General features: G+C 45.8%; 1 protein-coding gene across 2 annotated transcripts; it reads left to right on the forward strand.

Annotated features, from left to right (window-relative positions):
• The first annotated feature begins 209 nt into the window (after positions 1-209).
• LOC128399931 (zinc finger matrin-type protein 1-like) lies at positions 210-26,258 on the forward strand. Of its 2 annotated transcripts, none has more exons than XM_053361815.1 (7): positions 210-412; positions 14,228-14,334; positions 18,210-18,314; positions 19,356-19,524; positions 21,041-21,307; positions 21,629-21,728; positions 24,402-26,258. In XM_053361815.1, exons 1-7 carry the CDS (start codon positions 298-300, stop codon positions 25,219-25,221), a joined length of 1,683 nt encoding a protein of 560 aa, XP_053217790.1. In that variant the 5' UTR covers positions 210-297; the 3' UTR covers positions 25,222-26,258. The 2 variants fall into 2 exon arrangements, with proteins under 2 accessions (XP_053217790.1, XP_053217791.1); XM_053361816.1 differs by lacking the exon at positions 210-412 and adding an exon at positions 1,539-1,770.
• The last annotated feature ends 668 nt before the right edge of the window (positions 26,259-26,926 follow it).

Raw genomic sequence — 26,926 nt, forward strand, 5'->3', positions numbered from 1 at the left:
CGCAACTGCAAATCAATCCCGACCGCTTTTACATCCTATTGAACAGAGAGCACCTGATTGGGGCGGAGCAGTGATTGACAGGGGCTCGGAGACCAACCAGGAAGGTGCGGGGCTGGCGGGGCGGAGCTAAGCTATTTTTTTAAAAAAGCCGTTCGAGAGGCGACGCCTGCTGCGGACGTGAAGTTCCGGCTTCCGACGCTACCTCTTTCTGCTTCCGGGTCGCGGCTGCCATCTCTTCACCGCTTCCCCCCGCGAGGGCTTTGCCGCCGAGGGTGGGCGGGGCCCGCTTCCCCAGCCATGGCGGCGGCGGCGGCACCTGCTGCTGCTACTGCTGTGGGGCGGGAGAGGGCAGAGGGGGGAGGGGGCGCCCCCTCCCCCCCGCTGCCGCCACCCCCCTGCGGCCAGAGAGCAGGTGAGTGGTGAGCTGAGTGGCCGGCAGGGAAAGGCCCTGCCCACCCCAACTCTTAGGTAGAGGAAGGGGCGCGGGAGGAGGAGGAAGTGACGCACAGGAAGCTGGCAGGGACTGGGGGGGTTGTTTCAGGTAAATTGGGGGCTTTCTAGGATTTAGTGGGGAGTGTTGTAAACAAAGTTTGCCCTTTTCCCTTATGGGGTATCCAAGAGCCCATATAGGGTCCTTACATAGGTTCCCTACTGGTAGGAGAAGATAACAGAGGCCAACCAGAGAATATTGAGAAGCAAAGCAGCTAGTAAGCTTGATCTTTATGGATCTGTTGCAACAGGGTGCTCCCCTCACACGCAGGAGAGAGGAGGAACCCAGAACAATGGCTTGCAAGGCTTCATACAGACTTTTGAAATTGCCACCCTGTAGATCAAGACCACCCCCAGAAAAATCATACATACATCACAGAAGGGGTGAAATCTAAGACCACCCCCCAGATACATCATACCTACATCACAGAAAGGCGGTCTTAAAACAGAAATTTGAATGTTGTTTTTCTCCTGTCCTTGTTTATCTGGCAGGTTACTTGCTTAGATTGCCTGGGTAGCCTGGCCAGTCCTTTGTAATGATAAATACTTAGTTCCTGGGCCATGTCACAGGTTCACACCCTATTCATATCTTAAATATGTCCTTAAGACAGGATTCGCGAGGAAAGAGACAATGGGGAGGTTTCCCACTTTGACCTTGCAGAGAAAACATTTGGTCAGTTTAGGAAGCAAAATGGTTCCAGGTTGGCCTTCCTGTGCTGATCTATGTATGTGCTTGGTTGGTACACTTATGAACATTACCATATATCTAAGACCATAAAATTCCTATCACGGGGTAGAGCAAAAGTGGCTGATAATGGTGTGGTGAGTCTCTGGGAAAGAGGAAGCAGCTAGAAGAGGAACCTTATTATTTTAAGAAAACTACTATTATTATTTAGAAAAAATACTACTATTATTATTTATTTATTTATACCCTGCCTTTTCCTCTGACAGGGACTCAAGGCGGCTTATAAAAAAAATAAGAAAAACTAAAAATGGGGGAGAATCCTTAAAACACACACACACACACACACACACACACACACACACACGTAAACTTTGGTAGAGTTTCTGTGCAGCTTCTATTACATGCATAGAAACGAAGTGTTGGGATGGCAAGAGGCATCTTAGTCCAGTCACCTTAAATGCAGGAATCTTTTGTCCATTGTGGGGCTCGAGCCCATGACCCCCGAGATTCATGCTGAATTAGAGGAAAAACCAGCACAGCGCCAGGTGCTGAAAGGGCGGCAGGTTGGGTACGTCGACAGGGAACCAACCCAATAGGTGAGCCGCCTCTTTGTGAGTGGTGTAATGTTACAAACAAAACAAAACTAAAGGGAGAACACAAGCAAAATAAGGGTTGGGTGTGTCCTGCTCAGGTGTACTTCTGTCATATTATGCTGAACATGCACATCATCTGCTCAGATAAGTAGTAAGTTGCTTAGGTGAACTTGGAAGAAATAAGGTCTGCGCCAGCTCTAGTGTCATTCTTGCATATAGAGTTTCTGCGGCGTTGTGTTGGATTTATTGGTTTCGACTTTGTATCACACAGTTCTGGTAAGCACTCGACAGCGGCTTCTATGGCAAAAAAAAACCCACCATAATAAATGACAAACAGCAGTCATCAGTTTGAAAACAAGCAATGTTGTAGGAATGCAGTGGTGTGGCAGGGGTCTAATGGCACAGTGGGCTTCATGGACAACACACATGGAAAAGATGGGGAAATATAACTTTTCCCCCATAAGTATTGACCACACAGACCACCATGTTTTAAGAATCCTTTGTGCAGCCAAAACTTGCTTGCTTCGTACCACAGGGTAGCTACAGTAATCAAAGCACATTGCAGGCAAACTATCCAAGAATCCATTAACAACCAGACTTGGAGACCACCTCATAAAGAATCAGACTTTCAACACCCCAGGAATGCGTGGCAAGAGATTTCCTCCCTACAATATTTTACTGGCTCTGAAAAATATGCAGCAACAGTGAGCGAAATCTTAAATCTCATCCAATACACCCGCTAAAAAAAACCCAACTCTTCAGAAAGCAAACATTTGAAAAATATCTGAAACACATCACTTTGAGTTAGATAATTTTTTTGGCCTATATACAATCATAAAATTGTAGAGTTGGAAGGGATCCTGAGGGTCATCTAGTCCAACCCCCTGCAATGCAGGAATCTCAACTAAAGCATCCATGGCAAATGGCCATCCAACCTCTGCTTAGAGGTTGCTAGGAGAGTCCACCACCTCTCTTTTGAGTGTTGAGCAACCCTTACCACCTGAAAGTTCTTCTTGATATTTAATCAGAATCTCCTTTCTTGTAACTTGAATAAATCGGTTCGGGTCGTGCCCTCCCATGCAGGAGAAAACAAGCTTGCTCCATCTGCCTTTTAGATACAGTGGTGCCTCGCAAGACGAAATTAATCCGTTCCGCGAGTCTCTTCGTCTTGTGGTTTTTTCGTGTTGCAAAGCACGGCTATTAGCGGCTGTTAACGGCTTAGCGGCTATTAGCGGCTTTAAGAAAAAGGAAACAAACTCGCAAGAACTCGCAAGACGTTTCGTCTTACGAAGCAAGCCCATAGGGAAATTCGTCTTGCGGAACGACTCAAAAAACGGAAAACCCTTTCATCTAGCGAGTTTTTCGTCTTGCGAGGCATTCGTCTTGTGGGGCACCACTGTATTAGAAGATGGCTATCATATCTCCTCTCAGTCTCCTCTTATCCAGGCTTCCTCATGAGGCTTGGTTTCTGGACTCTTGATCATCTTGGTCTCCCTCTTCTGCACTCATTCCAGCTTGTCAATATCCTTCTTAAATTATGGCACCCAGAACTGGGCATAGTATTCCAGGTGCGGTCTGACCAAGGCAGAATAGAGTGGTACTATTAATTCCCTTGATTTGGACATCAGACTTCTGTCGATGCAGCCTAGAATAGCATTAGCCTTTTTTTTTTTTTGCTATTGCATTACACTGTTGACTCATATTAAGCTTTTGTTCTACTAAGACCCCTAGATCCTTTTCTCATGTACTACCGGCAGACCAGGTGTCCCCAATCTTACATTTGTTCAGCTGGTTCTTCCTGCCTATGTGTAAAGCCTGACATTTGTCCCTACTGAAATTCTGTTAGTTTGGGCCCAGTTCTCCAATCTGTTCAGGTCATTTTGAATCCCAATTCTGTCTTCAGTGGCATTGGCTACCCCTCCCAGTTTGGTGTCATCTGCAGATTTGATTAGCCTCCCTCAATGTCTTCATATAATGTTGCTTCATACTACATCAGACACTTGGTTCATCAAAGCCTTGTGGTATCTGCTTTGGCTTGGAGTGGTTCTGCAATCCAGTCCTGCTATCCAAGTTCCTCTTAACTGGAGATGCCATGGAATTAACTTCGGAATTTTTTTTCATGCAGGGCATGTGCTTTACCACTGAGGCATGTCTCTGCCACCTTAACAGCTGATCTATGGCATTACATTATTCATGTGGTCTTTGAAGATGGATGGACCTTAGTTTGTATCACACGTGTGATGCCTTACAGAAAACATGTACGCCACTTACGGCAAGAGAGGTTTAGTGTAGATTCCAAATAATTGTCAGAGTTTGTACCTCTCCTTTTGAGTGATTGGGCTTTGTGTGCTTCAGTGAGACATTTAAAATCTCACTCACTCAGATTGTCACAGCTTGTGAGGTCATAAATCCTTTTTCATATCCCAGCAGATTTCACTACGGCCTTTAGGTATGGATTTTTAATTTTTTCTTTTTGATTTCTAACTTCCGTTCTCATTATTTAAAACAATGAAAATACAGAGACGAGGGCAGTAGAATTTTGTCACTATAATTAAATTTGCCACTTGTTCCTTTCCATCTCTTCTCTTTCTTAAGTTGAGCTCATCATACCTAAAGAGGAATGAGAAGTGATGAGCAAGGCTTATGCTATTCACACTTAGCAACAGGCACGCCCCATTGAATTCTGGGGGTTTTGAGTCGGCATGCATAGGATTAAGCTGCAAGTAGATTCATCTTTAAACAAATACAATTCTCTCATGAAGTAACTTGCTCCAGAGAGCAATTTTAAACAACCCCAGGAGTTTGCATGCACCAAGGGATTTTTGGCTTTCCCCCTTTAAACCATCTCACATACACACTGTATTACAAACTGGTTTGGAGACTCCCTGCGGTTTTCACGGGTTTGCCATGCAGTGAAAGTTGTTGGCTGTGTAGGAAAGAAATTCTTAATGTTTCCTTGAGCACATGGAGCTAGTCCTGGGATAGCCAGTGTAGTGAGATGTTGTGAATGTTATTCCTGAGCTGAGGCTGCTGGAGTCCATGACATCTAGCGAACACAAAGCTGGCTTTCCTTGAACAAGTCTTCCTGCTTACATATCATCAGGATCCAGTGTGCTTGAGCCTCTGTGTTTTGCCTTAACAGCTAATCCGAGTACAGTGGTACCTCGGGTTAAGAACTTAATTCGTTCCGGAGTTCCATTCTTAACCTGAAACTGTTCTTAGCCTGCAGCACCACTTTAACTAATGGGGCCTGCTTCTGCCCCGCGCCGCCGGAGCACCATTTCTGTGCTCATCCTGAAGCAAAGTTCTTCACCCGAGGTACTATTTCTGGGTTAGCGGAGTTTGTAACCTGAAGCGTATGTAACCCGAGGTACCACTGTATACACTTCCATTCGAAGCAGGAGATTCTTGAAATATCTGCGCTCCCGTACTGGTCTTTGTAGATTAGTTTTCATAACTCATCTCAAACAGATAATGAGGGTGTTATCTGCGTCTGAAAATACGTTCACTGTACAAATGGGGGGGGGACATGCATCAGTATTTAGGCAGGTACACTGAGGCTGAACATTACTGGCTCTATTTGTGAGTAAAATGTCTTGAAGATGAGTACAGTGTGGATCCTTCATGCGTTTTTTTATGAACCAATGAATAAAATTTCTATAGACTCCCATTCATGCATCAAAGATGTACACTGCAGTCCAGATGAAAGTCTCTTTCCTCATCCTGTTTGGCATGGGAGGGAAGTTTGCATTGGTGCCGGTCAGATTTATGTGTGGCAAATAGGCTTTGGAGGCAGTGAGCCAATCCTGGTAGCCCCTTCCCACACCTGCAATTTAATGTTTTGAAAAGATTCACCCAACTACACACTGTAATGTAATTTGGCCTAAGGTGCGTGGAGGTGTGACATGACCACTCTTGAAATATTTCATATAGGCCAGGGTGGTCCAACCTCTCAGACCAAGAGTACTTTGACATAGAATCCAGGGGCTGTGCCCTGAATGAAATTTCCATGTCGTAAATTAAAGTGTTCACAATACACAGTGGTACCTCGGGTTAAGAACTTAATTCGTTCTGGAGGTCCGTTCTTCGCCTGAAACTGTTCTTAACCTGAGGTACCACTTTAGCTAATAGGGCCTCATGCCGCCACCACACGATTTCTGTTCTCATCCTGAATCAAAGTTCTTAACCCGAGGTACTATTTCTGGGTTAGCGAAGTCTGTATCCCGAAGCATCTGTAACCTGAAGCATCTGTAACCCGAGGTGCCACTGTAATTAATACTATTTAATACAGGCAATTAATATATTTAAGGGTAAGGACTCCCAAGCATAATGAGACCTACTCCTGAGTAAGTATGCGCTGAATCAGGTTGCTGCTCCACAATCCATAGAACAGGGCTGCATCTCTGTGCACTGACCTGGGATTAAGCCCTGCTCACGTCAAAATGCAGGGCAAACCTCATGCGTTCCTACTCAAAAGCAAATGCCTTTAAGTTCACTGAGATTTACTCCCAGGTAAATGCATAATGTACAGGCCTGCAGCCTTAAATATATATGTAGAGTTATCCAGTTGCCCAATACCAGTGTAGCGGAAATACCTCTCTCGCATTAAATGCATTATTATTGTTATGATTACAGTGGTACATCGGGTTACATACGCTTCAGGTTACAGACTCCTCTAACCCAGAAATAGTACCTCAGATTAAGAACTTTTCTTCAGGATGAGAACAGAAATTGCACAGCGGAGGCAGCAGGAGGCCCCATTAGCTAAAGTGGTGCTTCAGGTTAAGAACAGTTTCAGGTTAAGTACCTCCGGAACGAATTAAGTACTTCATCTGAGGTACCACTGTACTTTGTTGCACGGTGCGGACCAGGGCGAGGTTTGGGGGGGGAGGGCGTTGGCCACGTGACATTGCAGAGGTTGAGGGAGACACAACAAGCACTTCTACTGCTTGTTTTTGTGTGTTCCTCACAGCAGCAACAGCAAAAGCTGGATTCAAGCCACTTTAAGAAGTCCTGAATGTTGCGGAGGGCCACCAAAAACCACCTCGAGGGCTGCTTACATCCCCCTGGCTGCATGTCAGACCACTCTGATATAGGCTGTAACTCTGATTTGTAGTCTTTCGTTCTGAGTATCATTCTGAGTATTCCTGCATCACCTTACCAACAAAGGTCCGTATAGTTAAAGCCATGGTTTTCCCAGTAGTGATGTATGGAAGTGAGAGCTGGACCATCAAGAAGGCTGATCGCCGAAGAATTGATGCTTTTGAATTATGGTGCTGGAGGAGACTCTTGAGAGTCCCATGGACTGCAAGAAGATCAAACCTCTCCATTCTGAAGGAAATCAGCCCTGAGTGCTCACTGGAAGGACAGATCCTGAAGCTGAGGCTCCAATACTTTGGCCACCTCATGAGAAGAGAAGACTCCCTGGAAAAGACCCTGATGTTGGGAAAGATGGAGGGCACAAGGAGAAGGGGACGACAGAGGACAAGATGGTTGGACAGTGTTCTCAAAGCTACAAACATGAGTTTGACCAAACTGTGGGAGGCAGTGGAAGACAGGAGTGCCTGGCCTGCTCTGGTCCATGGGGTCACGAAGAGTCGGACACGACTAAACAAGAACAACATTCCTGCATTGCAGAGGGTTGAACTAGATGACCCTCAGAGTCCCTTCCTACTCTACAACTCTGTTATTCCTTCTTGTAGGTGGTTGTAAGGTTAAATGGAGGCAGGAGACCTGTTCTTTCCTGAAGTTTCGTTCCAACCATGTATTATGTCCCAACAGAACAATCTTCTGTTTAGGGTTAGTAAGCAGGCAATTTCTCTCTTTCTCTAATCCTTAAGAGACTGTGTTTAAACTGTGTTTAAACTGCACAAAGCAGCAAACTAGGGGAACGATTGTGATTTAAGAGCTGAGTCGTGTGCTGTTCTTCCAGGTTCATACACGCCACAAATTGTCGCCCCACTGATCTGCAGTGACTTTCCAAGGGTCGCCATCAAATGGGGCTCCCAGACCTTCTAACTCAGATTGTTCAGCTGGGAGTGACATGGATTGAGCCCAGGAACTTATTCATGGAAAATATGTGCTCTTCCACCGGGTTTAAGCCCCTTCTTCCTCAAGTAGGAAAATGTATTTTCCTGTACAGTGAGTTGAGAAGTCATTATCTTGCTTGCGCAAGTTCCTCTCTCCACCAATTCTCCGCTCAAAACAAGTTGAATGCTTGCAGTGCACAAATTATATATGCAGCAATATATGAGACAACTCATAGGCTCAAAGCCCTGAGCAAAATGCCACTGTGCCACTTTGACAGGCGATAAACATAAGATCAAATTATGAGATGGAATGCAGGAATGCCTAATGTGAAATAACTCTCTCACTCCGCATTAGACACCAGGAAACTTGCAGCAGTAGTGCTAGTGTGCTGCTGAACTTGCGTAAAGCGCGGCAAAAGGTGGGAGGCAGACCCTGCCGCCTCTACTCAGGACCAACAATAAATGGCTGGCTAACACGTTGGACTGGAATTTTTTGTGAACTGGTGATAGTGGGACATGAGTATATGGAAGCAGGGCGAGAAAGAATTAGAGGCCTTATGTCATGGCAAAATCACTCCAATACTATTTTCTTGCACCAATTTCACACAGTGAATCTTTTTCATCGGTGTTTTTACAGCTGGCATTTCCCATGTATGGAAAATAATATGCAAGGCCCCCTGATGTGGTAAATAACTGCTCTCACCGCATGGGGTACATTCATAAGAAATATACACCACATGAAATTGCTGAGACGAAAGCTACCGGGAGCTCAGCAAAATGAAATGGATTGCAACCCAGATACAGTGGTACCTCAGGTTATATACGCTTCAGGTTACAGACGCCGCTAACCCAGAAATAGTGCTTCAGGTTAAGAACTTTGCTTCAGGATGAGAACAGAAATTGTGCTCCGGCGGCGCGGCAGCAGCAGGAGGCCCCATTAGCTAAAGTGGTACCTCAGGTTAAGAACAGTTTCAGGTTAAGTACGGACCTCCGGAACGAATGAAGTACTTAACCCGAGGTACCACTGTAAAAGGGAAACAACATGGCCGAAAGCAGGATCCACTCCTGAAAGCATTTTTGAGCTAACTTTAGAGTTGTTGACAAAGATTTTCCAAACCAAGCTCGAAAACTAAATTCGGAGGCTCTTTAAAGGGCACCACAAATGCGAGATGAGTTTTTGGAGCTGCAGGGTGTATTCTCCATCCCATATGAGAATCTGAGCTGCGGAAGAATTGGGGGCTCGTTTTCCTGGCACCTGCTGTTCCCCAGACCCCCAAAACACACTTTCCTCCTACCTTTTGCTCTTCAAACAGCAGGAGAAGCAACAGCCATGCCATAAGAAGGATTGTGGGGGGAGAGCTTCCTGAGATTGTCTTCATAATCTGGGTAACACAGCATTAGGGTGCAAAGTTTAGGGGATTTGGGGAGACGTAGTTTTTGTGAGGACTCCTGCAATTGCAGTAATGTCTTGTGATCCTCTGCTAACTCAAAGCAACAGGGCATTGTAGAATGAGAGCCCTGCTGAATCAGACCAAAGACCCTTCAAGTTCAGCATCCTGCCTACAAGAAGCCTAGAAGTCTGAGGGCAGTAGTCCTCCCTGTAGCTGGTATTCAGAACCCCCAACCCTTCCATCTTGGTTCCACTTCTGCATGTAACACAAGGGGTGCGGGGACTGGTTGGCAAAAAGATCTCGGATACAGTATTTTCGAAATTAATCAGAGGCAAGCTTGGGCCTGCGCATCCACCTCCAGTTTGAATGCATTAAATATCAAAACTGCTTGGTGAAGCAGATTATCCGTAAGTGCACGTTTATAAGCAACATTTAGGGTTCGGACGTAATGTTAAAAATGTGGCTAATCATCAATGGAAGCAAAAGTTTCTGATCTTGTTGCTTTGGAAGGGGAACAGGGCCGCATGAGACCAAAGCTCCCCATAGGTAAAGGTAAAGGGAACCCTGACCATTAGGTCCAGTTGTGGCCGACTCTGGGGTTGCGGCGCTCATCTCGCTTTATTGGCCGAGGGAGCCGGCATACAGCTTCCAGGTCATGTGGCCAGCATGACTAAGCCGCTTCTGTGAACCAGAGCAGCGCACGGAAATACAGTTTACCTTCCCGCCAGAGCGGTACCTATTTATCTACTTGCACTTTGACGTGCTTTCGAACTGCTAGGTTGGCAGGAGCAGGGACCGAGCAACAGCAGCTCACCCCGTCGCGGGGATTCAAACCGCCGACCTTCTGATCGGCAAGTCCTAGGCTCTGTGGTTTAACCCACAGCACCACCTGCATCCCCATACCTTGTTCATAATGCTAAAGCATGGTTTGCCATGGTATTCAAACCAGACCAATGTGGATGTGAAGAAGAATATGTGAAGCTGAATTAAAGTTTTAATAATTAAAAGAATTAAACATGGCAATTGCCTCAGGAGCATGGCATGAGTATTTACAAAATCTGCATAAATTTGCATACAAATAATACAGTAATCTCAAAGCATTCTTGTTTTAAAATGCGGCATACCACATGTCACCACATGTGCCTCTTGTGTGAGAAGGGGAGTGGAATGATGATCCCTGTTTAATTCATTGAAATGTTTTTGCTTCCTAAGTGCCCAATTAGTTAGGGCCAGCTTGTCAACTGATCAAAAAGCTTTTAATTAATCTGATGTGAATGTGCGTTTGTAGATTGGCACCTGAATGTTCCACTCTCCAACTCTGCCCTGTATTTGGTTGTTCATACGTAACCTTGCAGAATAAATACCTACTTGGGAGTGAGCCCGGCTGGTTGGACTGAGATGGCTTGGTTGACAGAGCATGACAATCTCAGGGTTGGGGGTTCAAGCCCTATGCTGGACAAAAGATTCCTGCATTGCAGGGGGTTGGACTAGATGATCCTCAGGGTCCCTGACGACACTGCAGTTCTATAATTTTAAATTTAGTGGGGCTTACTTCTGAATAGACTTTGCAGAAGTAGATTTGATCAGCTACTAGCGTTCATACCTGGCCGATCTTGGGGGGGAAAACTATATTCTGGATAATGATTTAGAACGTGTTTTTACAAGCAAGTCCTCACATTCAGGTACTTTATTTTAAATTTGAAACTTAAATTTTGATTTATGTTCGTTTACAGAAAGCCATTGACTCCCATTGAATCTTTATCCATGTAAATGGATTTTGGGCTTCAGCTGGATATCGTCACATGTTGCCTCGAAGCACGTGCACAGAAACCCACAGAAACTTAGATACTTAGAATTAGCCAAATTGACAGACATAATAAGACAAAAACCAAAAAGTGAAGTAAAAAAAGAATGGGAGTGCTTAAATGAATACCTCAAAAGTCAAGGTTCGAGGCCAGAAATCTGGCTGAGTCTGGAATAACCTTGTGAAGGGAAAGGATATGAAAGAGGGATTTATATCTAGATGTTAGGATAGAGATGATAAAGAAAACAGGAAGACACAATGAGAGATAAAGGAGGTGCTGTGGGATTGGTGGAAGTCAATGTCTTGTTGTTTTAGTGTTTATAATATTAACTTGTAAGATATAGATTTTATTTTTTTGCTGCTTTCGTTTTAGAATGTTCATTTTTGTGTGTTGTGTATTGTTATTTTTCGATATCTTTCATGTTGTTGTTCTTGTTGTGTGGAAAATACTAATAAAATTTATTTGTTTTTTAAAGAAGAAAGAAACCCACATAAACACACTGCTCCCCCCACCGGTTCCCATGTTCATTCTCTTCCTCCACTTGCTGTGGGTTTTTCTTTTTTATATATAAAAGTGTTCTGCGTGGTACAGCATGCAGGAGAGGAGTTGGGGCAGGCAACACAGAGATGGCTGCCAGAAGCGGCCATTCTGTTAATCAGCAGCATCTTCTGACTTAGGATTTGCTGAATGGTTAGACAGAAAACCCCACCAAAAACACGAATAGATTGCCTTGACAATGCCCCATTTTCACACGATCTTGACTTCATTCTGGCTGCTGAGCTCTTAGTGTCTGCGGTTAAGTGTCCAAACATGAAATCAAGTTTTCTTCCAACATTCCTCCACATTCCCCACTAATTCTGTCTTCCCATGTGTGTTAATTTTTCATCCTTTCCCCAGTGCTTTGAAAATGGACCGCTTTGTACACATCATAGCCTGATCTTCTCATAGTATGAGGTGGAAGGGAGTCCACTGTCAGATAACAAATCTTTTCCCCTTGCGCCACCACAGTCTGCATTACAAGCGGGGACCATTTTAGGCATGCCCAATTAACACACGGTTGCCAACGCATGGGTCCTTTTGGACCCAGAAGAAGGCAAAACAGGCATGCATGCTTATATGCACTCTGCCAACATGCATGGGGTCCGAGGACCAGGAACAGAACCCCTGCACAAAATGGTCACCACCCGCATTATGACTAAACCTCCACCCATTAATTTCACTGGGTCTACTCTTAGTTGTATGCAATCCCTTATGATTGCTTTGGGAAATACAAGTAGCACACCAGTGTTTTCCACAGCAAACACCTAACATGTAGACATTGCAGATAAGTGTACATGCTTCTTTACATCACTTTTCACATATCTTAAGAAACACCTGTTCCCCACCCCTAGCAGCTGTAATGAGTGAAACTGGTTTAATTCAATCTCCTCCATTGGGACAAGAGTTGCCTGTTGTTGTTGTTTAGTCGTTTAGTCATGTCCGACTCTTCGTGACCCCATGGACCAGAGAACGCCAGGCACTCCTATCTTCCACTGCCTCCCGCAGTTTAGTCAAACTCATGCTGGTAGCTTCGCCAACACTGTCCAACCATCTCGTCCTCTGTCGTCCCCTTCTCCTTGTGCCCTCCATCTTTCCCAACATCAGGGTCTTTTCTTTTTTATTCCTTCATTTAATTTTTATTAGTTTCAATTCATTATACAACACCAAACATTAAAGCAACCAAAAAGACAAACAAAACACACACAAAAACAACAAAAAGAAAACATTACATAACATAAAACACCAACAAATTAAACTTACAGTAACTAAATAACTAAATCACACAACAATAATTGACTTCCCTTCAACTCGGTTTCGGAATATGTTACAAAAGGTTTTCTATCTGCAGTTTCGTTTTCTTAAAACTCTTTAAAGATACCATGCATCCGGGCATGAGCAGGCAAAGAAGGCAAAGAACCAGGGTTGAGGCCAATTCTTTTTTCTTTTTTTCTACGTTATGGGGTTACTCATGAACAAGATGCAGTAAATTATCATCTTGTTGTTGTTTAGTCGTGTCCGACTCTTTGTGACCCCCTGGACCAGAGCACGCAAGGCACTCCTGTCTTCCACCGCCTCCCGCAGTTTGGTCAAATTCATGCTGGTAGCTTCGAGAACACCATCCAACCATCTCGTCCTCTGTTGTCCCCTTCTCTTTGTGCCCTCCATCTTTCCCAACATCAGGGTCTTTTCCAGGGAGTCTTCTCTTCTCATGAGGTGGCCAAAGTCTTGGAGCCTCAGCTTCAGGATCTGTCCTTCCAGTGAGCACTCAGGGCTGATTTCCTTCAGAATGGAGAGGTTTGATCTTCTTGCAGTCCATGGGACTCTCAAGAGTCTCCTCCAGCACCATAATTCAAAAGCATCCATTCTTTGGCGATCAACCTTCTTTATGGTCCAGCTTTCACTTCCATACATCACTACTAGGAAAACCATAGCTTTTACTATATGGACCTGCCTGTACTGTATTGCAAAATCTGGCACAAATCTCCAAGGTCCAGTTCAGATGGTCCTCAAGAAGCAGGAATCCTTACTGTGCTTGAACTTTGTCCACAATGCCCAAGGGCCACTTAAAATTCATTACAATTTCCTAAATGCCAAAAGTGATGGGTTTTGTAGCATAAGGTCTGTCCTCTCTGCAGCTGCCTGCCTTTATTAACCCCTGAGGCTGTGCTGGCCTTTAAGGAAAGTAGAATCTACAAAACCCACAACCAGGCAATACCTTTAATAAGACACACCAAACTCTCAAAACAGTGTCCAAACTTTTGAGTTCTGTGTGTCTCTTAATTGAGCTAGATGCTATGCAGAACACAGGTTGAAGGGTTAAGTAGAAAAATAGAAGAAGAAAATAGGCTGGACGTTACAGCCCTGATGTTATAGGGCTAGGGCTGCTTTGAGATGGAGACTATTTTGCCAGTTGGATTAACATGCAGACCAACAGATTTGGTTAAAGTGGATTTGTCACTTGTGCACACACACCCTCAGAAGAACAACCCAGACTTTTTGTAGGAAGAAAAGTGAGGGATAACAATTCCTTGATAAGACTTAACTTCTCTGCAAACAAATCAGGATAAGCGTTCGGTAAATAGGTCCCTCAGTTCCAAGATCAAAATTGTGGGCTGAATAAGTCTCTGCTAAACGCTAAAGGTAATCAGATCACTGCTCTGCTTATTGACTGCTATATCCTTAATCATTCATTTAGATGATACTTTGGATGAAGTGACAAGGAAAGAACTGTGCACAGACACTTTCTGCAAAGTTTGTGGAGCTGTACTGCAGTTTGAATCGCAAAGGGCTGCACACTATGAGGTAAGCTTTTGGAGCGGAATATGTCAGTTGTGTTTCCTGCACACACACACCCCTTAACTCCTAGCAAAGGACATTTCAGTGTTTCCCAGTACAGACTCAATTTCCTTGGGAGGAGAGTCCACTAGAGAATTGTAGCATTTTTAGAATATCTGTTCGTTTATAAATATTCAAACTGAATAGGCAGACACCCAGACATAGAGTGTTGCACTTTGAAACAGTTCATTTATTTTATTTGTTTATTAAATTTGTTGGTTGCTTTTATCTTGCCCAGGGCAGCCCAAAGCAACTTACAAATAAACAACAAAGAAAGATAATGATAGATAGATAGATAGATAGATAGATAGATGATAGATAGATAGATAGATGGATAGATGGATAGATAGATAGAGTGGTACCTCACAAGACGAATGCCTCGCAAGACAAAAAACCCGCAAGACCACGGGTGTCAAACACAAGGCCCGCGGGCCGAATCCGGCCCGCCAGACCTCGTCATGTGGCCCGTGTAGCCGTGTAGCCCCAGCCCGCTATTAGAAGCCCAGTCGCTTCCCACCCGCCCATCGAACAGGCTGCCAACGCGACGGCGCATGCGCGCGACGAATCCTCCCGCTAACTCCAATATCATAAAGGAGATCGCTTACCCTAGTGGCCTTTTTTGAACATGGGCGACGTCGGGCGTGCAACGCGCATGCGCAGGCAGGGAAGGATTGGGGGGAAAGCCCCACCGTCGCCGCCTCTGCGCTTGCGCGCTTAAGTGAGCTTCCGGGGAAAGGAGGCGGAGGTCGCGTGCGCGCCGCCTTCCCCGCGCGTGCGTAATAGCTGGCAACCTGTCAGCGCCCGGCCCGTGGCGCCCGTTTGCCGTTGCTGTGGCAGCCGAGGGGCCCTGCGGGAGGCCCTGGCTGCGAGGTCTGCCGAAGCCTTCCAGGAACACGAGCGGCAGCTCGGCCCCTTTCTCCTCATCGTCGCCTTCCCCCTCCCCGCCGCAGCCGCTCACGCTGCTGGTGATGCAGCCCTGCGGCGGGGACGGGGAGGCGGTGGGCGCCTTGCTGCAGCCCCAGGTGGTGCGGCAGCTGCAGCCACCATCGCGGGGGGCCTCGGAGGCACCCTCAGGCCTCATGGTCTTCTACGAGCTGGGCCCGGCGGCGGACGGCGACGCGGACGGCGACGGAGGCGACAGTGCCGGCAGCCCCGGCGGAGGCCTGGAGGATCTGGACGACGAGGAGGAGGGCGGCGCCCAGTTGGGGGAGGAGGAGGAGGCGGCGGCTGCAAGAGCTGCACCTACAAAGGCTGCAGCAAGACCACCACGCAAGTGGCCAAGCAGCGCAAGCCCTGGATGTGCAAGAGGCACTGCAACAAGATGTGCAAGGACAAGGACAAGCACAAGAAGAGCGACCAGGCCTTGGGGGGCGGTGGAAGTGGCGGAGGCGGAGCTGATGCAGAGGGAAGGCAATTTCAGGAGAGATGGGAAAGTGATAATAGAGTGGACACATAGTCCTACAGATACAACCGGCCCTTTGAGGGTGACCAAACTGCTGATGCGGCCCCTGATGAATTTGAGTTTGACACCCCTGCCTGCACAAGACGAAAGGTTTTTTTGTTTTTTGAGCTGCTTCGCAAGACGATTTTCCCTATGGGCTTGCTTCGCAAGACGGAAACGTCTTGCAAGTTTGTTTCCTTTTTCTTAACACCGTTAATACAGTTGCGACTTGACTTCGAGGAGCAACTCATAGCACGCGGTGTGGTAGCCTTTTTTGAGGTTTTTAAAGTGGTGATTTTTGAAGCTTTTCCAAAACTTTTCCGACACCGTGCTTCGCAAGACGAAAAAAATTGCAAGACGACAAAACTCGCGGAACGAATTAATTTCGTCTTGCGAGGCACCACTGTAGATAGATAGATAGATAGATAGAGTAAAACCAAGGGGTTTTCTTCAAAAATAGGCAGCATACGGTGGGGGGGCTGTCTCCTCAAATCCATCTGCAAAAACTCAGACCTGTCTCTAAAGGTTGCAATCCAAGTCATGCTCACAAACACCCTACTTCACCCTTGGCTGGTAAGTCTTAAGACTCCCCATGAGCTTGTAATCACCAGCCAAAATTGTTCATTGAAGAAACCTGTTCTAGCCATCTCTGCCCTTTGAAGAAATATCTCGACCCATTGGTAAAAGATGCAGTAACAGGTTACATCGTTGACTGACAGCCGTAACAATATTATCCCATGTAAGATGCGTATTCATGCTGTCGTGCAATACAGTCGCTTCTCCTAGTCCTGAACACATGTTAATATAAGGCCACAGCTATTAATTTTCCTAAGACGCACACCCCAACCCAAGTACAGTGGTACCTCGGGTTAAGTACTTAATTCGTTCCGGAGGTCCATTCTTAACCTGAAACTGTTCTTAACCTGAAGCACCACTTTAGCTAATGGGGCCTGCTGCTCCTGCCACGCCACCAGAGCACAATTTCTGTTCTCATCCTGAAGCAAAGTTATTAACCCGAGGTACTATTTCTGGGTTAGCGGAGTCTGTAACCTGAAGTATCTGTAACCCGAGGTACCACTGTAAAATATTTGTCTTGTTTCATTGCTAATAACATTGCTTTGGCCAGTGAAACCAACATATTAAAGGCATGGGATCCATTTTTCTTTATCCCGCGCCACTTTGATTTAATCCCTTCTCTAAGCCAGCTTGTTAAAGTTTTCCCCTGAGCATTTTAGCATTGGCTGCTGTGGACGTTCTGAGACGTTAAGTAGCCTCTGAACTGTCTGTGTTGTCACTCTCCATTCTCTCCCTTCTCCTTGTCCTGCCTGGACACTTGAGCCTCTGCAGACACATTGCCTGAGGAAGCCCTGCACCAAACAAGACAAGAAAGGGGTGGGAGCTGTGCTAGGCCACCAAAGAGCTCTTCCGTGGCTCCCATTCATTCTGATGGGGCTCATACAGAATAGCTTCTGTAAAGAGAGTCGCGAGCCGTCCTGCATCGCAGCCAGCCATGCCTTGGCCACTGTTGGGATGCAAAGAAGAAACTCTCTAGCAGAGCTTAGGTAGTGGTAAGGCTGGCAGAGGAGGAGACAGTCTCGTAAGTATCTGGGGTCAAGCCATTTAATGCTTTAGAGGTAACCGCAAGCACGTTAAGCTGGCAAGCAATTGCTGCTGTTGTGAAATGGGGACAATATTGTCTCACAGCTAAGGAATTCTCTCTTTTAAAAAAAATAGTGTTCATTAATTTTTCATTAATAACATTGCAATTAATAACATATCAAATCATGCTACATCACATAACAAATAAAAAGGCCAATTACAGTGGTACCTTGGGTTAAGAACTTAATTCGTTCTGGAGGTCTGTTCTTAACCTGAAACTGTTCTTAACTTGAAGCACCACTTTAGCTAATAGGGCCTCCCACTCCCGCCGCGCTGCTGCTACATGATTTCTGTTCTCATCCTGAAGCAAAGTTCTTAACCTGAGGTAATATTTCTGGGTTAGCGGCGTATGTAACCTGAAACGTATGTAACCCGAGGTACCACTGTATATATTCTGAATTAAATAATTTAATGGGACTTCCCATGTTCTGGCCGCTCCAGAGAAAATCTTTTGCTTTTGTTCCTGCGTTTTCTCCCAATATCATAGTTCTGATCTTAACCCCTTCTTATCATCACAGTCGCTGGTATGGGACTTTTCCATCATACTTAACAAGTCCATATTATGTTGGCATGCAAGAGGGTTTTATTCTCCTTGTTATTCTTATAGCTAAGGAATTCTCTAAACATTGCAGTTCTCCAAGTTTTTTTCAAAGGTACCGTATATTCCAGGCCTTACTCATTTTATCTCAAAAGAGAACCCCGAGGTGCATCCTGATATAAAACCAACCCTTCTGTTTTCCAGGGCAAAAGGCACGCTCAAAAAATCCGGCTTTATTTACAGATGCATAGTGAACAGAAGGATGGCCAGGAGCCCAGCAAACAGAAGTTACAGTATGTGAATTTCCAGGTAATGTTATCTCATCCTCAGCATAAGCCTGGCAGGCATCAGAGATTGGGCCAGCAGCCAGTTTGGGCACCTTTCCTGTGCCTGATGCCATCAGAAATGGGAAATTTCAAGCTGAGGCTAAAGTGAAGAAGAGTCAGGAGCATGCCGCGCATGGCAAAATGGCAAAGGTACCAAATTCAAGAGGGACATGGGTAGCGCTGTGGGTTAAACCACAGAGCCTAGATCAGAAGGTTGGCGGTTCGAATCCCTGCAACAGGGTGAGCTCCTATTGCTCGGTCCCTGCTCCTGCCAACCTAGCAGTTTGAAAGCATGTCAGAGTGCAAGTAGATAAATAGGTACCACTCTGGCGGGAAGGTAAACGGCGTTTCCATGCGCTGCTCTGGTTCGCCAGAAGCAGCTTAGTCCTGCTGGCCACATGCCCCGGAAGCTGTACGCTGACTCCCTCAGCCAATAAAGCGAGATGAGCACCGCAACCCCAGAGTCGGTCTCGACTGGACCTAATGGTCAGGGGTCCCTTTACCTTTACACCAAATTCAGGAAGTGCCAGTGTTTTTGGTGCAAAGAATCAAGAGCATACCTAGAGAGTGCATTCCCGATTATTCCTTTGAATCAAAAGCTTGAATTGCAGGGAGCTTTGCAGTGCAAATAATCCTTGCCCACAGTGGCATCTGCCGCCCAAAGGGAGTTTGTTGCTCACCTGACGTCATGGTGGAATCAGGTGATTGGCAAGTGGTTGTCCCTAGCCACCTATCAGAATGGCCCAGCCGGGTGGGGGAGCTCAGGATCCAGCCTAGAGTTAGATCTTCTTTTCTACCCTGCTCTATATGGCTAGTTGCTGATTAAGACCAAAACCTTTTCAGACCTGGAATATGTTTTTAATCCCAAACTGCATCATAAACCCTGTTGTTGTTGTTGTTTGCACCATATACGCCGGTTTTTCTCCTTTTCCCTTTCCCTTTCTCTGTCCCACTCATTCTCCTCTCAGAAATTTCCCATTGGTTTGGCACTGGTGGATTAAATGTCTTCGCACTTTGATTTCAGATGGACCCAAATGTGGACAAAAACACCTACTGCAGGCTTTGCAACATGGTCTTCACGTCCCCAATAGTTGCTCAAGCACACTACCTGGGAAAGATTCACACCAAGAAGCTGAAACGGCTGTCGGAAGATCAGGCACAACAGCCTGTGCAGAACGCTCAGCCAGAACCTGGTGAAGACCCAGTGGTTTTTTTATAATAATAATTTGATTAGTTATATCCCAACCATCTGACTGGGTTGCCCTGGCCACTCTTGTCCTCTGTCAGGCCAAAGTGGTGCAACATTTTAGCTGAATCCAAGGAGCTGTCAGGCTTCAGAGAATCCAGTCCCTCCCACGGTGGGCAGCCAAGAAGTAGATAACAAGAAGAGTTCTTACCAAGTCCATTATTCAGTATTCCCAGATAGAGGCTTTGAGAAGTGCCTCTCCATTCCAGTAATGGTGTTGCTCCAAGTAAAGTCCTACGCCCTCCATCTCTCCTATCATATGTCATCCCCGCACCAGCTGATCTGAGCTTTCTGAGCTTTCTGCTCTCCTACTCTCAATGCTCGCCGGGACCTGGGAGAGGGGTGGGTAGGATCTGGCATGCTTTCCAAAGACAGAGTCTGTCAGCTGCCTCTCCCCTGGTGCTGCTTCTCCCTCCTACTCCTCTCCCACCTTCTCCCTCTTCTCCCCTTCCCAGCTTCTCCCCTCTGCAGCTTCTGAACTGTGACCTTCTGCAAACCACTGTTCTAAATCTATACTGTCTCCCTCTTCTCTGGGAAGTGCAGCAGGGAAGGGGTGGGGGGGTCTCCTCCATTCCTCCTCAGTCCAGTCCCTGACAGGAAGAAGGAAAGCAAAATTTCCCTTCTACTTTGCTCCCTTGTTCACGTCTGCCTGTCCCCTGGTCTTTCCGCATAGTGCAGGAAAGGGAAGGGAGAAAGTATTGACTTAGGCCTGCCAACCAGCCGCTTGCAGGAGGCTACACCTATAGCAACTCACCACCAAGTGTATTTGTCATCCAGAGAGATAGATGCACATGGGACACGGCATACTGTATTTTTCGCTCCATAAGATGCACTTTTTTCCTCCTAAAAAGTAAGGGGAAATGTGTGTGCATCTTATAGAGCGAATGCAGGCGGGAGGCTCTTGCTGGAGCCGCACGCTCTTTAAAGAGCCATGCCTAGTGTTTGTGCGGCTCTTGCTGGCTTTTCCACAAGGTGGGAGAAGGGACTGACGGGCTGCCCTCTGTCCCTTCCCCCACCTCCCGCAAAAGCCAGCAAGAGCCGCTGCCAGGCTCTGCTCAGCGCTCCCTTGTAAGGGCTCCCTTTCGTCCCTCATCCCGCTTTGCTGGGAAGCCAGCAGAAAAGGCCCTGCGCAGCTATCGCTCTTGCTCTGCTGGCTACTCAGCGAAGCGGGAGGAGGGACGGAAGGGTTTAAAGCAAGAAAAGCGAGAGCCGCTTACATTCTCTGCGCAGAATATTTTTTTTCTTGCTTTCCCCCTCTAAAAACTAGGTGCGTCTTATGGTCAGGTGCGTCTTATGGAGCGAAAAATATGGTATTTGTATGTCGGGCGTTCCTTCTTGATACATAAGAGCTGCACGGAATATATTCTATCAGTGTAACCGAAAGACTCACAGGGCCATTACCGTGTCTTCTCTGGCTGCTTTGGTGGGAGAGCTGACCTTCCTTCCTTGCACTTATTTCCCAGGTCCCTCTGCGGTTCCATCTCTGCCGGAGCCATCTGTTGAAAACGCCTCGCAGGACACGGATGTGAAAGACCCGTCGCCATCCTGTAAAGCCACGTTGGATCTAGACGATCCGGATAAATTCTGCAAGCTTTGCTCGGCGCCCTTCAACAACCCACTTATGGCCCACCAACACTACGTGGGCAAGAAGCACAAAAGGAACGAAGCGCGCAAGAAGCTGATGAGCGAGATGGGATCTGAGGCCGTTCCCGCGGAGTCGCAGGCCAATGGTAAGCAGGCGACACAGGGAGACGCTGTCCATTGAGCGTGGCTCAGAACCAAGCTGCATGGTCAGCAGACTCGTGGGACTTTGTGGCTGTTGCTGCAGCATTTGAGGCAGAGGGGATTCCATGTTTTCTTGGAATGCTTCCCTGTATTTAAAAATATTCTCTGAACACACAACACCGTATCCAGCTGTCAGTTAGTGGAAGACTTTTTCCAGGAATTGGCGGGCAGAGAGATATGGCACAAGGAATTCGGACACGTTTTGGATGTGCCCTGGGGCCATTTTCATTGCAATCTGTTTAACCTGCAGCCCTCTGTTCTTTTAGCAGTTGGAGTGGGCAAGTATATATGCCCCATATGCAGCATCAGTCTCACGTCCATAGAAATGTACCAGTCGCACATGCAAGGAAATAAGCATCAGATAAAGTAAGTGTTTTCCCAGGTGTGCATTTTTCTCTTCTCCCCAACTCCCCCACAAACAAGACTGACAGTTCAGTGTGGGAAGTGTGTGCTAATGTTTGCAGTGGAGCCTCACAAAGACTAGGTGGTGATCTCTGTGCAGTCCTTCATCTGGGTTCAGCTGTCAACTTTTCCCTTTTCTTGAGAGGAATCCTATTCGGAATAAGGGAATCTCCCTTAAAAAAAGGAAAACATTGACAGCTATGGTTCTGTACCTGCACAGCTTTCTCTTAGAAGGCAGAGGAGAAGAGATTTTTCTTCTCTTGCAAGCGCCTTGCTGCTCAGTTCTCTAATAGCAGTCCTTTTTTTCAGGGACGCAGGGGTACGCATACTCCTAAACATTTTCTGAATCTAAGTTTGGCCTCGTTGAGTGGGCAGTATTTTCAATATGAGTAGGAAAATGAGAGTACCCCTAAACATTTTTTAAGAAAAGAAGCACTGAGTAGCATCAACTTTAGGACATCCTCTCTGAGGAGATGTCTCCTCAGTTTACTCTTTCAGGTTTTTTAAAATTCCTGCGGAAGATTTCATTGTCCGCTTTATTTACTTCCCCAACTCTCTTTTTAATATTTATTAAAGTTTCCATTTTAACAATCCAATAAAAAAACCACATTAAAACATTCTAAATTACAATGCAATCAAAAAAGCCAAATATTCAATGCCAAATTATATATCTTTTGGGTGACTTCCCATGCTCTGAAGTTCTTTTGTGGTTTTAGTTAAGTAGCATTTAATATGGTGGATAGGGGACGCAGGTGGCGCTGTGGTCTAAACCACTGAGCCTTGGGCTTGCCAATCGGAAGGTCGGCAGTTTGAATCCCCGTGATGGGCTAAGCTGCCGTTGTTCAGTCCCTGCTCCTGCCAACCTAGCAGGAAAGCTAATCAAAGTGCAAGTAGATAAATAGGTACTGCTCCGGCAGGAAGGTAAACAGCGTCTCCGTGCACTGCTCTGGTTTGCCAGAAGCGGCTTTGTCATGCTGGCCACATGACCCGGAAAAACTGCGCACAAACGCCAGCTCCCTCAGCCAGTAAAGCGAGATGAGCGCCGCAATCCCAGAGTCGTTCACGACTGGACTTAACTGTCAGGGGTCGTTTACCTTTTTAATATGGTGGATATTGTGACCTTTCTTCATGCTTACGGTGCAGCAGGTGTCTTCAAGGAAGCACAGGGTTTGTGGGGGGAACATAACCACCTCTCATTAGTGTAAGTTCTACTTGATTTGTGTCTACCCAAAGTTCACCAGGTAAGCGCAGTGGAATAATTTGTCAAGGCTTCTAAGAAGAGCTGTGCAGGAACAGGCCTATTTCGTCCACCACTGTTTTATGGATTTTCTTGCTTTAAAGGATTTCTATACTGCCCTTCATCCAGGCCAGTTTTACAGCAGCACATAAAATGGTAATCAGTGAAACAGCAGCAAAAGGCAATGCTAAAAATAACCACAGCAGGGATGGATGGATGGATAGATAGATAAGGTACCTGACACCTTAAAAAAAGCATATTAATGTAGACAAGTGAGCCTCACTGGAGAGCATGTTCCATCACTTTTATGCACCAGGCAAAAATGTTTTTTTCAGTCATGCTTTTGGCTTTAATTTGGAGAGTTTCGGATAATTGTGGTCTCCTTTAGTGGGTGGGATGGAGGAGACTACTTTTTATGTATAGGAATGTTTTTAGCTTTCATATTGTTTTAGTTTGTATTGGTTGAACATTTGTATTGTATTGCAAGTCACTTGTGAGCTCACTTGTTGTAAAGAGAAGTGGCTAATAACTGAAAAGGTCCTTTATCTCAGTGCATCCTACCTCTGTTCAAATGGCAGGACAGGGGTGGCAGCAGCAAGAAAAGTGGAAGAGCAGCTCTTAGATGTGCTTCTGAGTGAGTGGCTTTTAATTAGTGTACCCAAATGAGATATAGGAAGACCCTTTGCCCCTGAGGAAGAGCTTTGATCAAAATATGTTGGGGAGTCTTTGCAGAAAAGCCTTGAGGAAGAAGAAGAAGAAGAGGAGGAGTTTGGATTTGATATCCCGCCTTTCACTCCCTTTAAGGAGTCTCAAAGCGGCTAACATTCTCCTTTCCCTTCCTCCCCCACAACAAACACTCTGTGAGGTGAGTGGGGCTGAGAGACTTCAGAGAAGTGTGACTGGCCCAAGGTCACCCAGCAGCTGCATGTGGAGGAGCGGAGACGCGAACCCGGTTCCCCAGATTACGAGACTACCGCTCTTAACCACTACACCACACTGGCTCTCAGTGTGAGGCCTACATCTTCCATCAAATTATATCACAGGAGAGCAGGATCAAGTACACCCTCTCTTAATTCAGCTCCTGAATACATATGCATGTACTGGGACGACAAAGGATTTGTTTCTCAGCAGCGTGAAACGGGCAAAAGCTGATCTATCACACATATTATGTAAAAGCCCCTTTAAATCCAGACTTGCTTCCTAGTGAAATGTGGGTAGACTAATACTGCATGAATCTAGGTGGTGCTAAAGTGGAACTATAAATCATTCAGCTGACATTTTGGTCCACAGGCACTTTTTTCTTTCTGACTTCAGCCAATTTGTTTGGTTAAAAATCATGTTGTTGTCATTTTTGCTCATTCCCGCCACAATTATATCTCTTCTCCCTTTTATTCTTGTAGAGAAACCATGATTTCCAATCTAATAACGAACTCCAGGAAAACATACAGCTCCTTCCAAGATGAATTGGAAGATTATATTAAAGTGCAAAAAGCAAGGGGGCTGGAACCAAAGACCCACTTCAGAAAGCCAGAAGAAGAGTTTCAAATGGAAGAGTATGGTGCCATGAATGGCCATGAACGGGGCTTTGGATTTGATCAGGATCAGTTTTCCGGCGACGCTAACACACCAGAGCAGTATTCTGGCATTTTCTCAGAAACATGTCCACCTTTGTATTCTGTTAGAAGCAGATTGTCCCACTGGCCGCCAGGGTACAGAGACCTGCCGAAACTAGAAAATGCACCCGTTTCTCAGCACAGCACAGGTAGTTCCCTAGAAAAACAGGCATCTCCATTGGCCACCTATAAAAGTGACAATTGCAACCCATCATCCGAATCCATTGATGGCTACAAACATCTACCTTCCGATAGTAGCTCTGCCTTTCATAGAAGGAGCCAGAAGTCGCCAAAGACATTCAGAAAGGAGGAAGAATGTTCAGGAGAGGAAGACGGCGACCCTCGCCCACCCCTTGCTAAGTTCAGGAGAAAACAGCGCTGCGAAGGAGACGCAAACTTTGGAAAGGGCGGAGAGAAGAGGAAGAGAAAGAAAGAGGACGTCGACTCAAGTGCCGAGTCGAAATCGAAGCAGGGTAAAGGCAGAGGAAATACAGAGGGATCTTCTGAGAAGGAGAGCAGGAAGCACAAGAAGGAGAAAAAGAAGGCTGAAGCTGGAGGACCAACAGAGGAGGAGATGTTGTGGGATGAATCCATCCTGGGATTCTGAGCTTCTCCTAATTAATGAATTTTTGCGTTCATTTGAACCGTTGTGCACTTTTATGTTTCCATTACTGGTTACTTTCCCTGCCCCCCCCCTTTTAATTGCTTGTTCAGGAATAATGAATGATGGGCACAAGATCTCTTAGCAAAGCACTAGGGAAGAAGTGGAACTGAAATTTTGTTGTACTGTACGAAACATAATTAGCAATTTTCAGTACTTATCCTGAAGCGGCATTTAATGCACTATGAATTTAGTGTGTAATATTCTTTCCGGTAGCATTTAAATGCAGGTTTAAAAAACCCCAAAAAGCTATGCATTGTCTACGGTTGCAGCGATATCTGTGTTGTTGAAAGCTTTAATATGAAAGTATGGGGACAGGGAGAGGGTTTATTCCATTTCTTCATAATTGTTTTCCCCTTCCAGTTCTGAAAGTATAAAATAACACATTAAACCAAGAAGAGAAAACCAGTTGAATGTATCCACACACACACCCTTTACATCTCAGGTTCATTTTATTTAGGTATCGTTCTTAATCCTAGACCCAACACCACCTCATCAAAATCTCTCATAAAGGTTTATTTGACTACAACAGGCTTCACTGTTGAAACTGGGGTGAAGACCTTGCTTTCTGCAGTGCCTCACTGCCCACCGGTGCTTTGAAGCCCCAATTTCAGGACTTCAAAGCACCACATCCCCTGACGCCATTTGTAAACTCAAGTGATTGCCCACCTTTTAAATTTGGCCCACGAGCCAGATCCTGATAGGGATCTGGACCATGGAGCCAAAAAATTTCCCCATCTCTGGCTTCAAATGGTGATTGTCACCAACAGGTAAGAGGTGCTTGTAAAGTTCAAGGATGATTTTTCTGAAAACGAAACACTATTTAAGAGTGTTCAAGGATCGGGGATTAAGGCAGTCAGTTTAAAATGAGAATTAAGATGCCCAGAAATTCATGCCTGCTTTTAAAGGCATGGAAATGGTTGAAGCAATGTTTGCCTTTACTTGTATGTCATGTAGACAGTAAAGATGATTTCTGAAAAGCGCTCTCCTGTTTTGCTCCCATGAATGTTAGGTGCCTGTTCCCACTATTCCACCTGATGTTTCACCTGCTTTGCAGGTCAGGCCAAGCGCTTACCCGGGGGTCACTGCAATAGAAATGTTTAATATTCAGCTACGAGTTGAAATTAATGATGTTGGATTTCTGCTGAATGGAGAAGAAAACTCCCAAACAGCACATCTCTAGTACCCTCCAAAGCAACATGGATGGATATTTTCATTCCATCTTTTAAAATCCTGTCATCTTAGAGACGACCTATTCCTCATTAACTAGTCGTGTGTCCTTTTTTTCACCCTGAATTAACTCTGCTTCCTTAAATCAAGAGGGCAGCAGCAGAGGGTGCAATTTTTATGAACGCTTAACCTTTGTTTGTGCAGCTATGTCCCAACCACATACCGTATTTTTCGCTCCATAAGACACACTTTTTTCCTTCTAAAAAGTAAGGGGAAATGTCTGTGCGTCTTATGGAGCGAATGCGTGGTCCCTGGAGCCGAATTACCCAGGGGCAAAAAGCAGGTCGTGTTTTTGTTTTGTTTTTAGAAAGAGGGAAGTGGGCGTTGAAACAAAGCCGCTGAGCAGCTGATCGGCAAGGGATCGGGAGGGGAGATAAGGGACTCTAGAGATAAAGGAGGCTGCCGGGGGGGAGGTAAAAGC

This window comes from Podarcis raffonei, chromosome 13 (genome assembly GCF_027172205.1).
Source record: "Podarcis raffonei isolate rPodRaf1 chromosome 13, rPodRaf1.pri, whole genome shotgun sequence".
Lineage (NCBI taxonomy): Eukaryota > Metazoa > Chordata > Lepidosauria > Squamata > Lacertidae > Podarcis > Podarcis raffonei.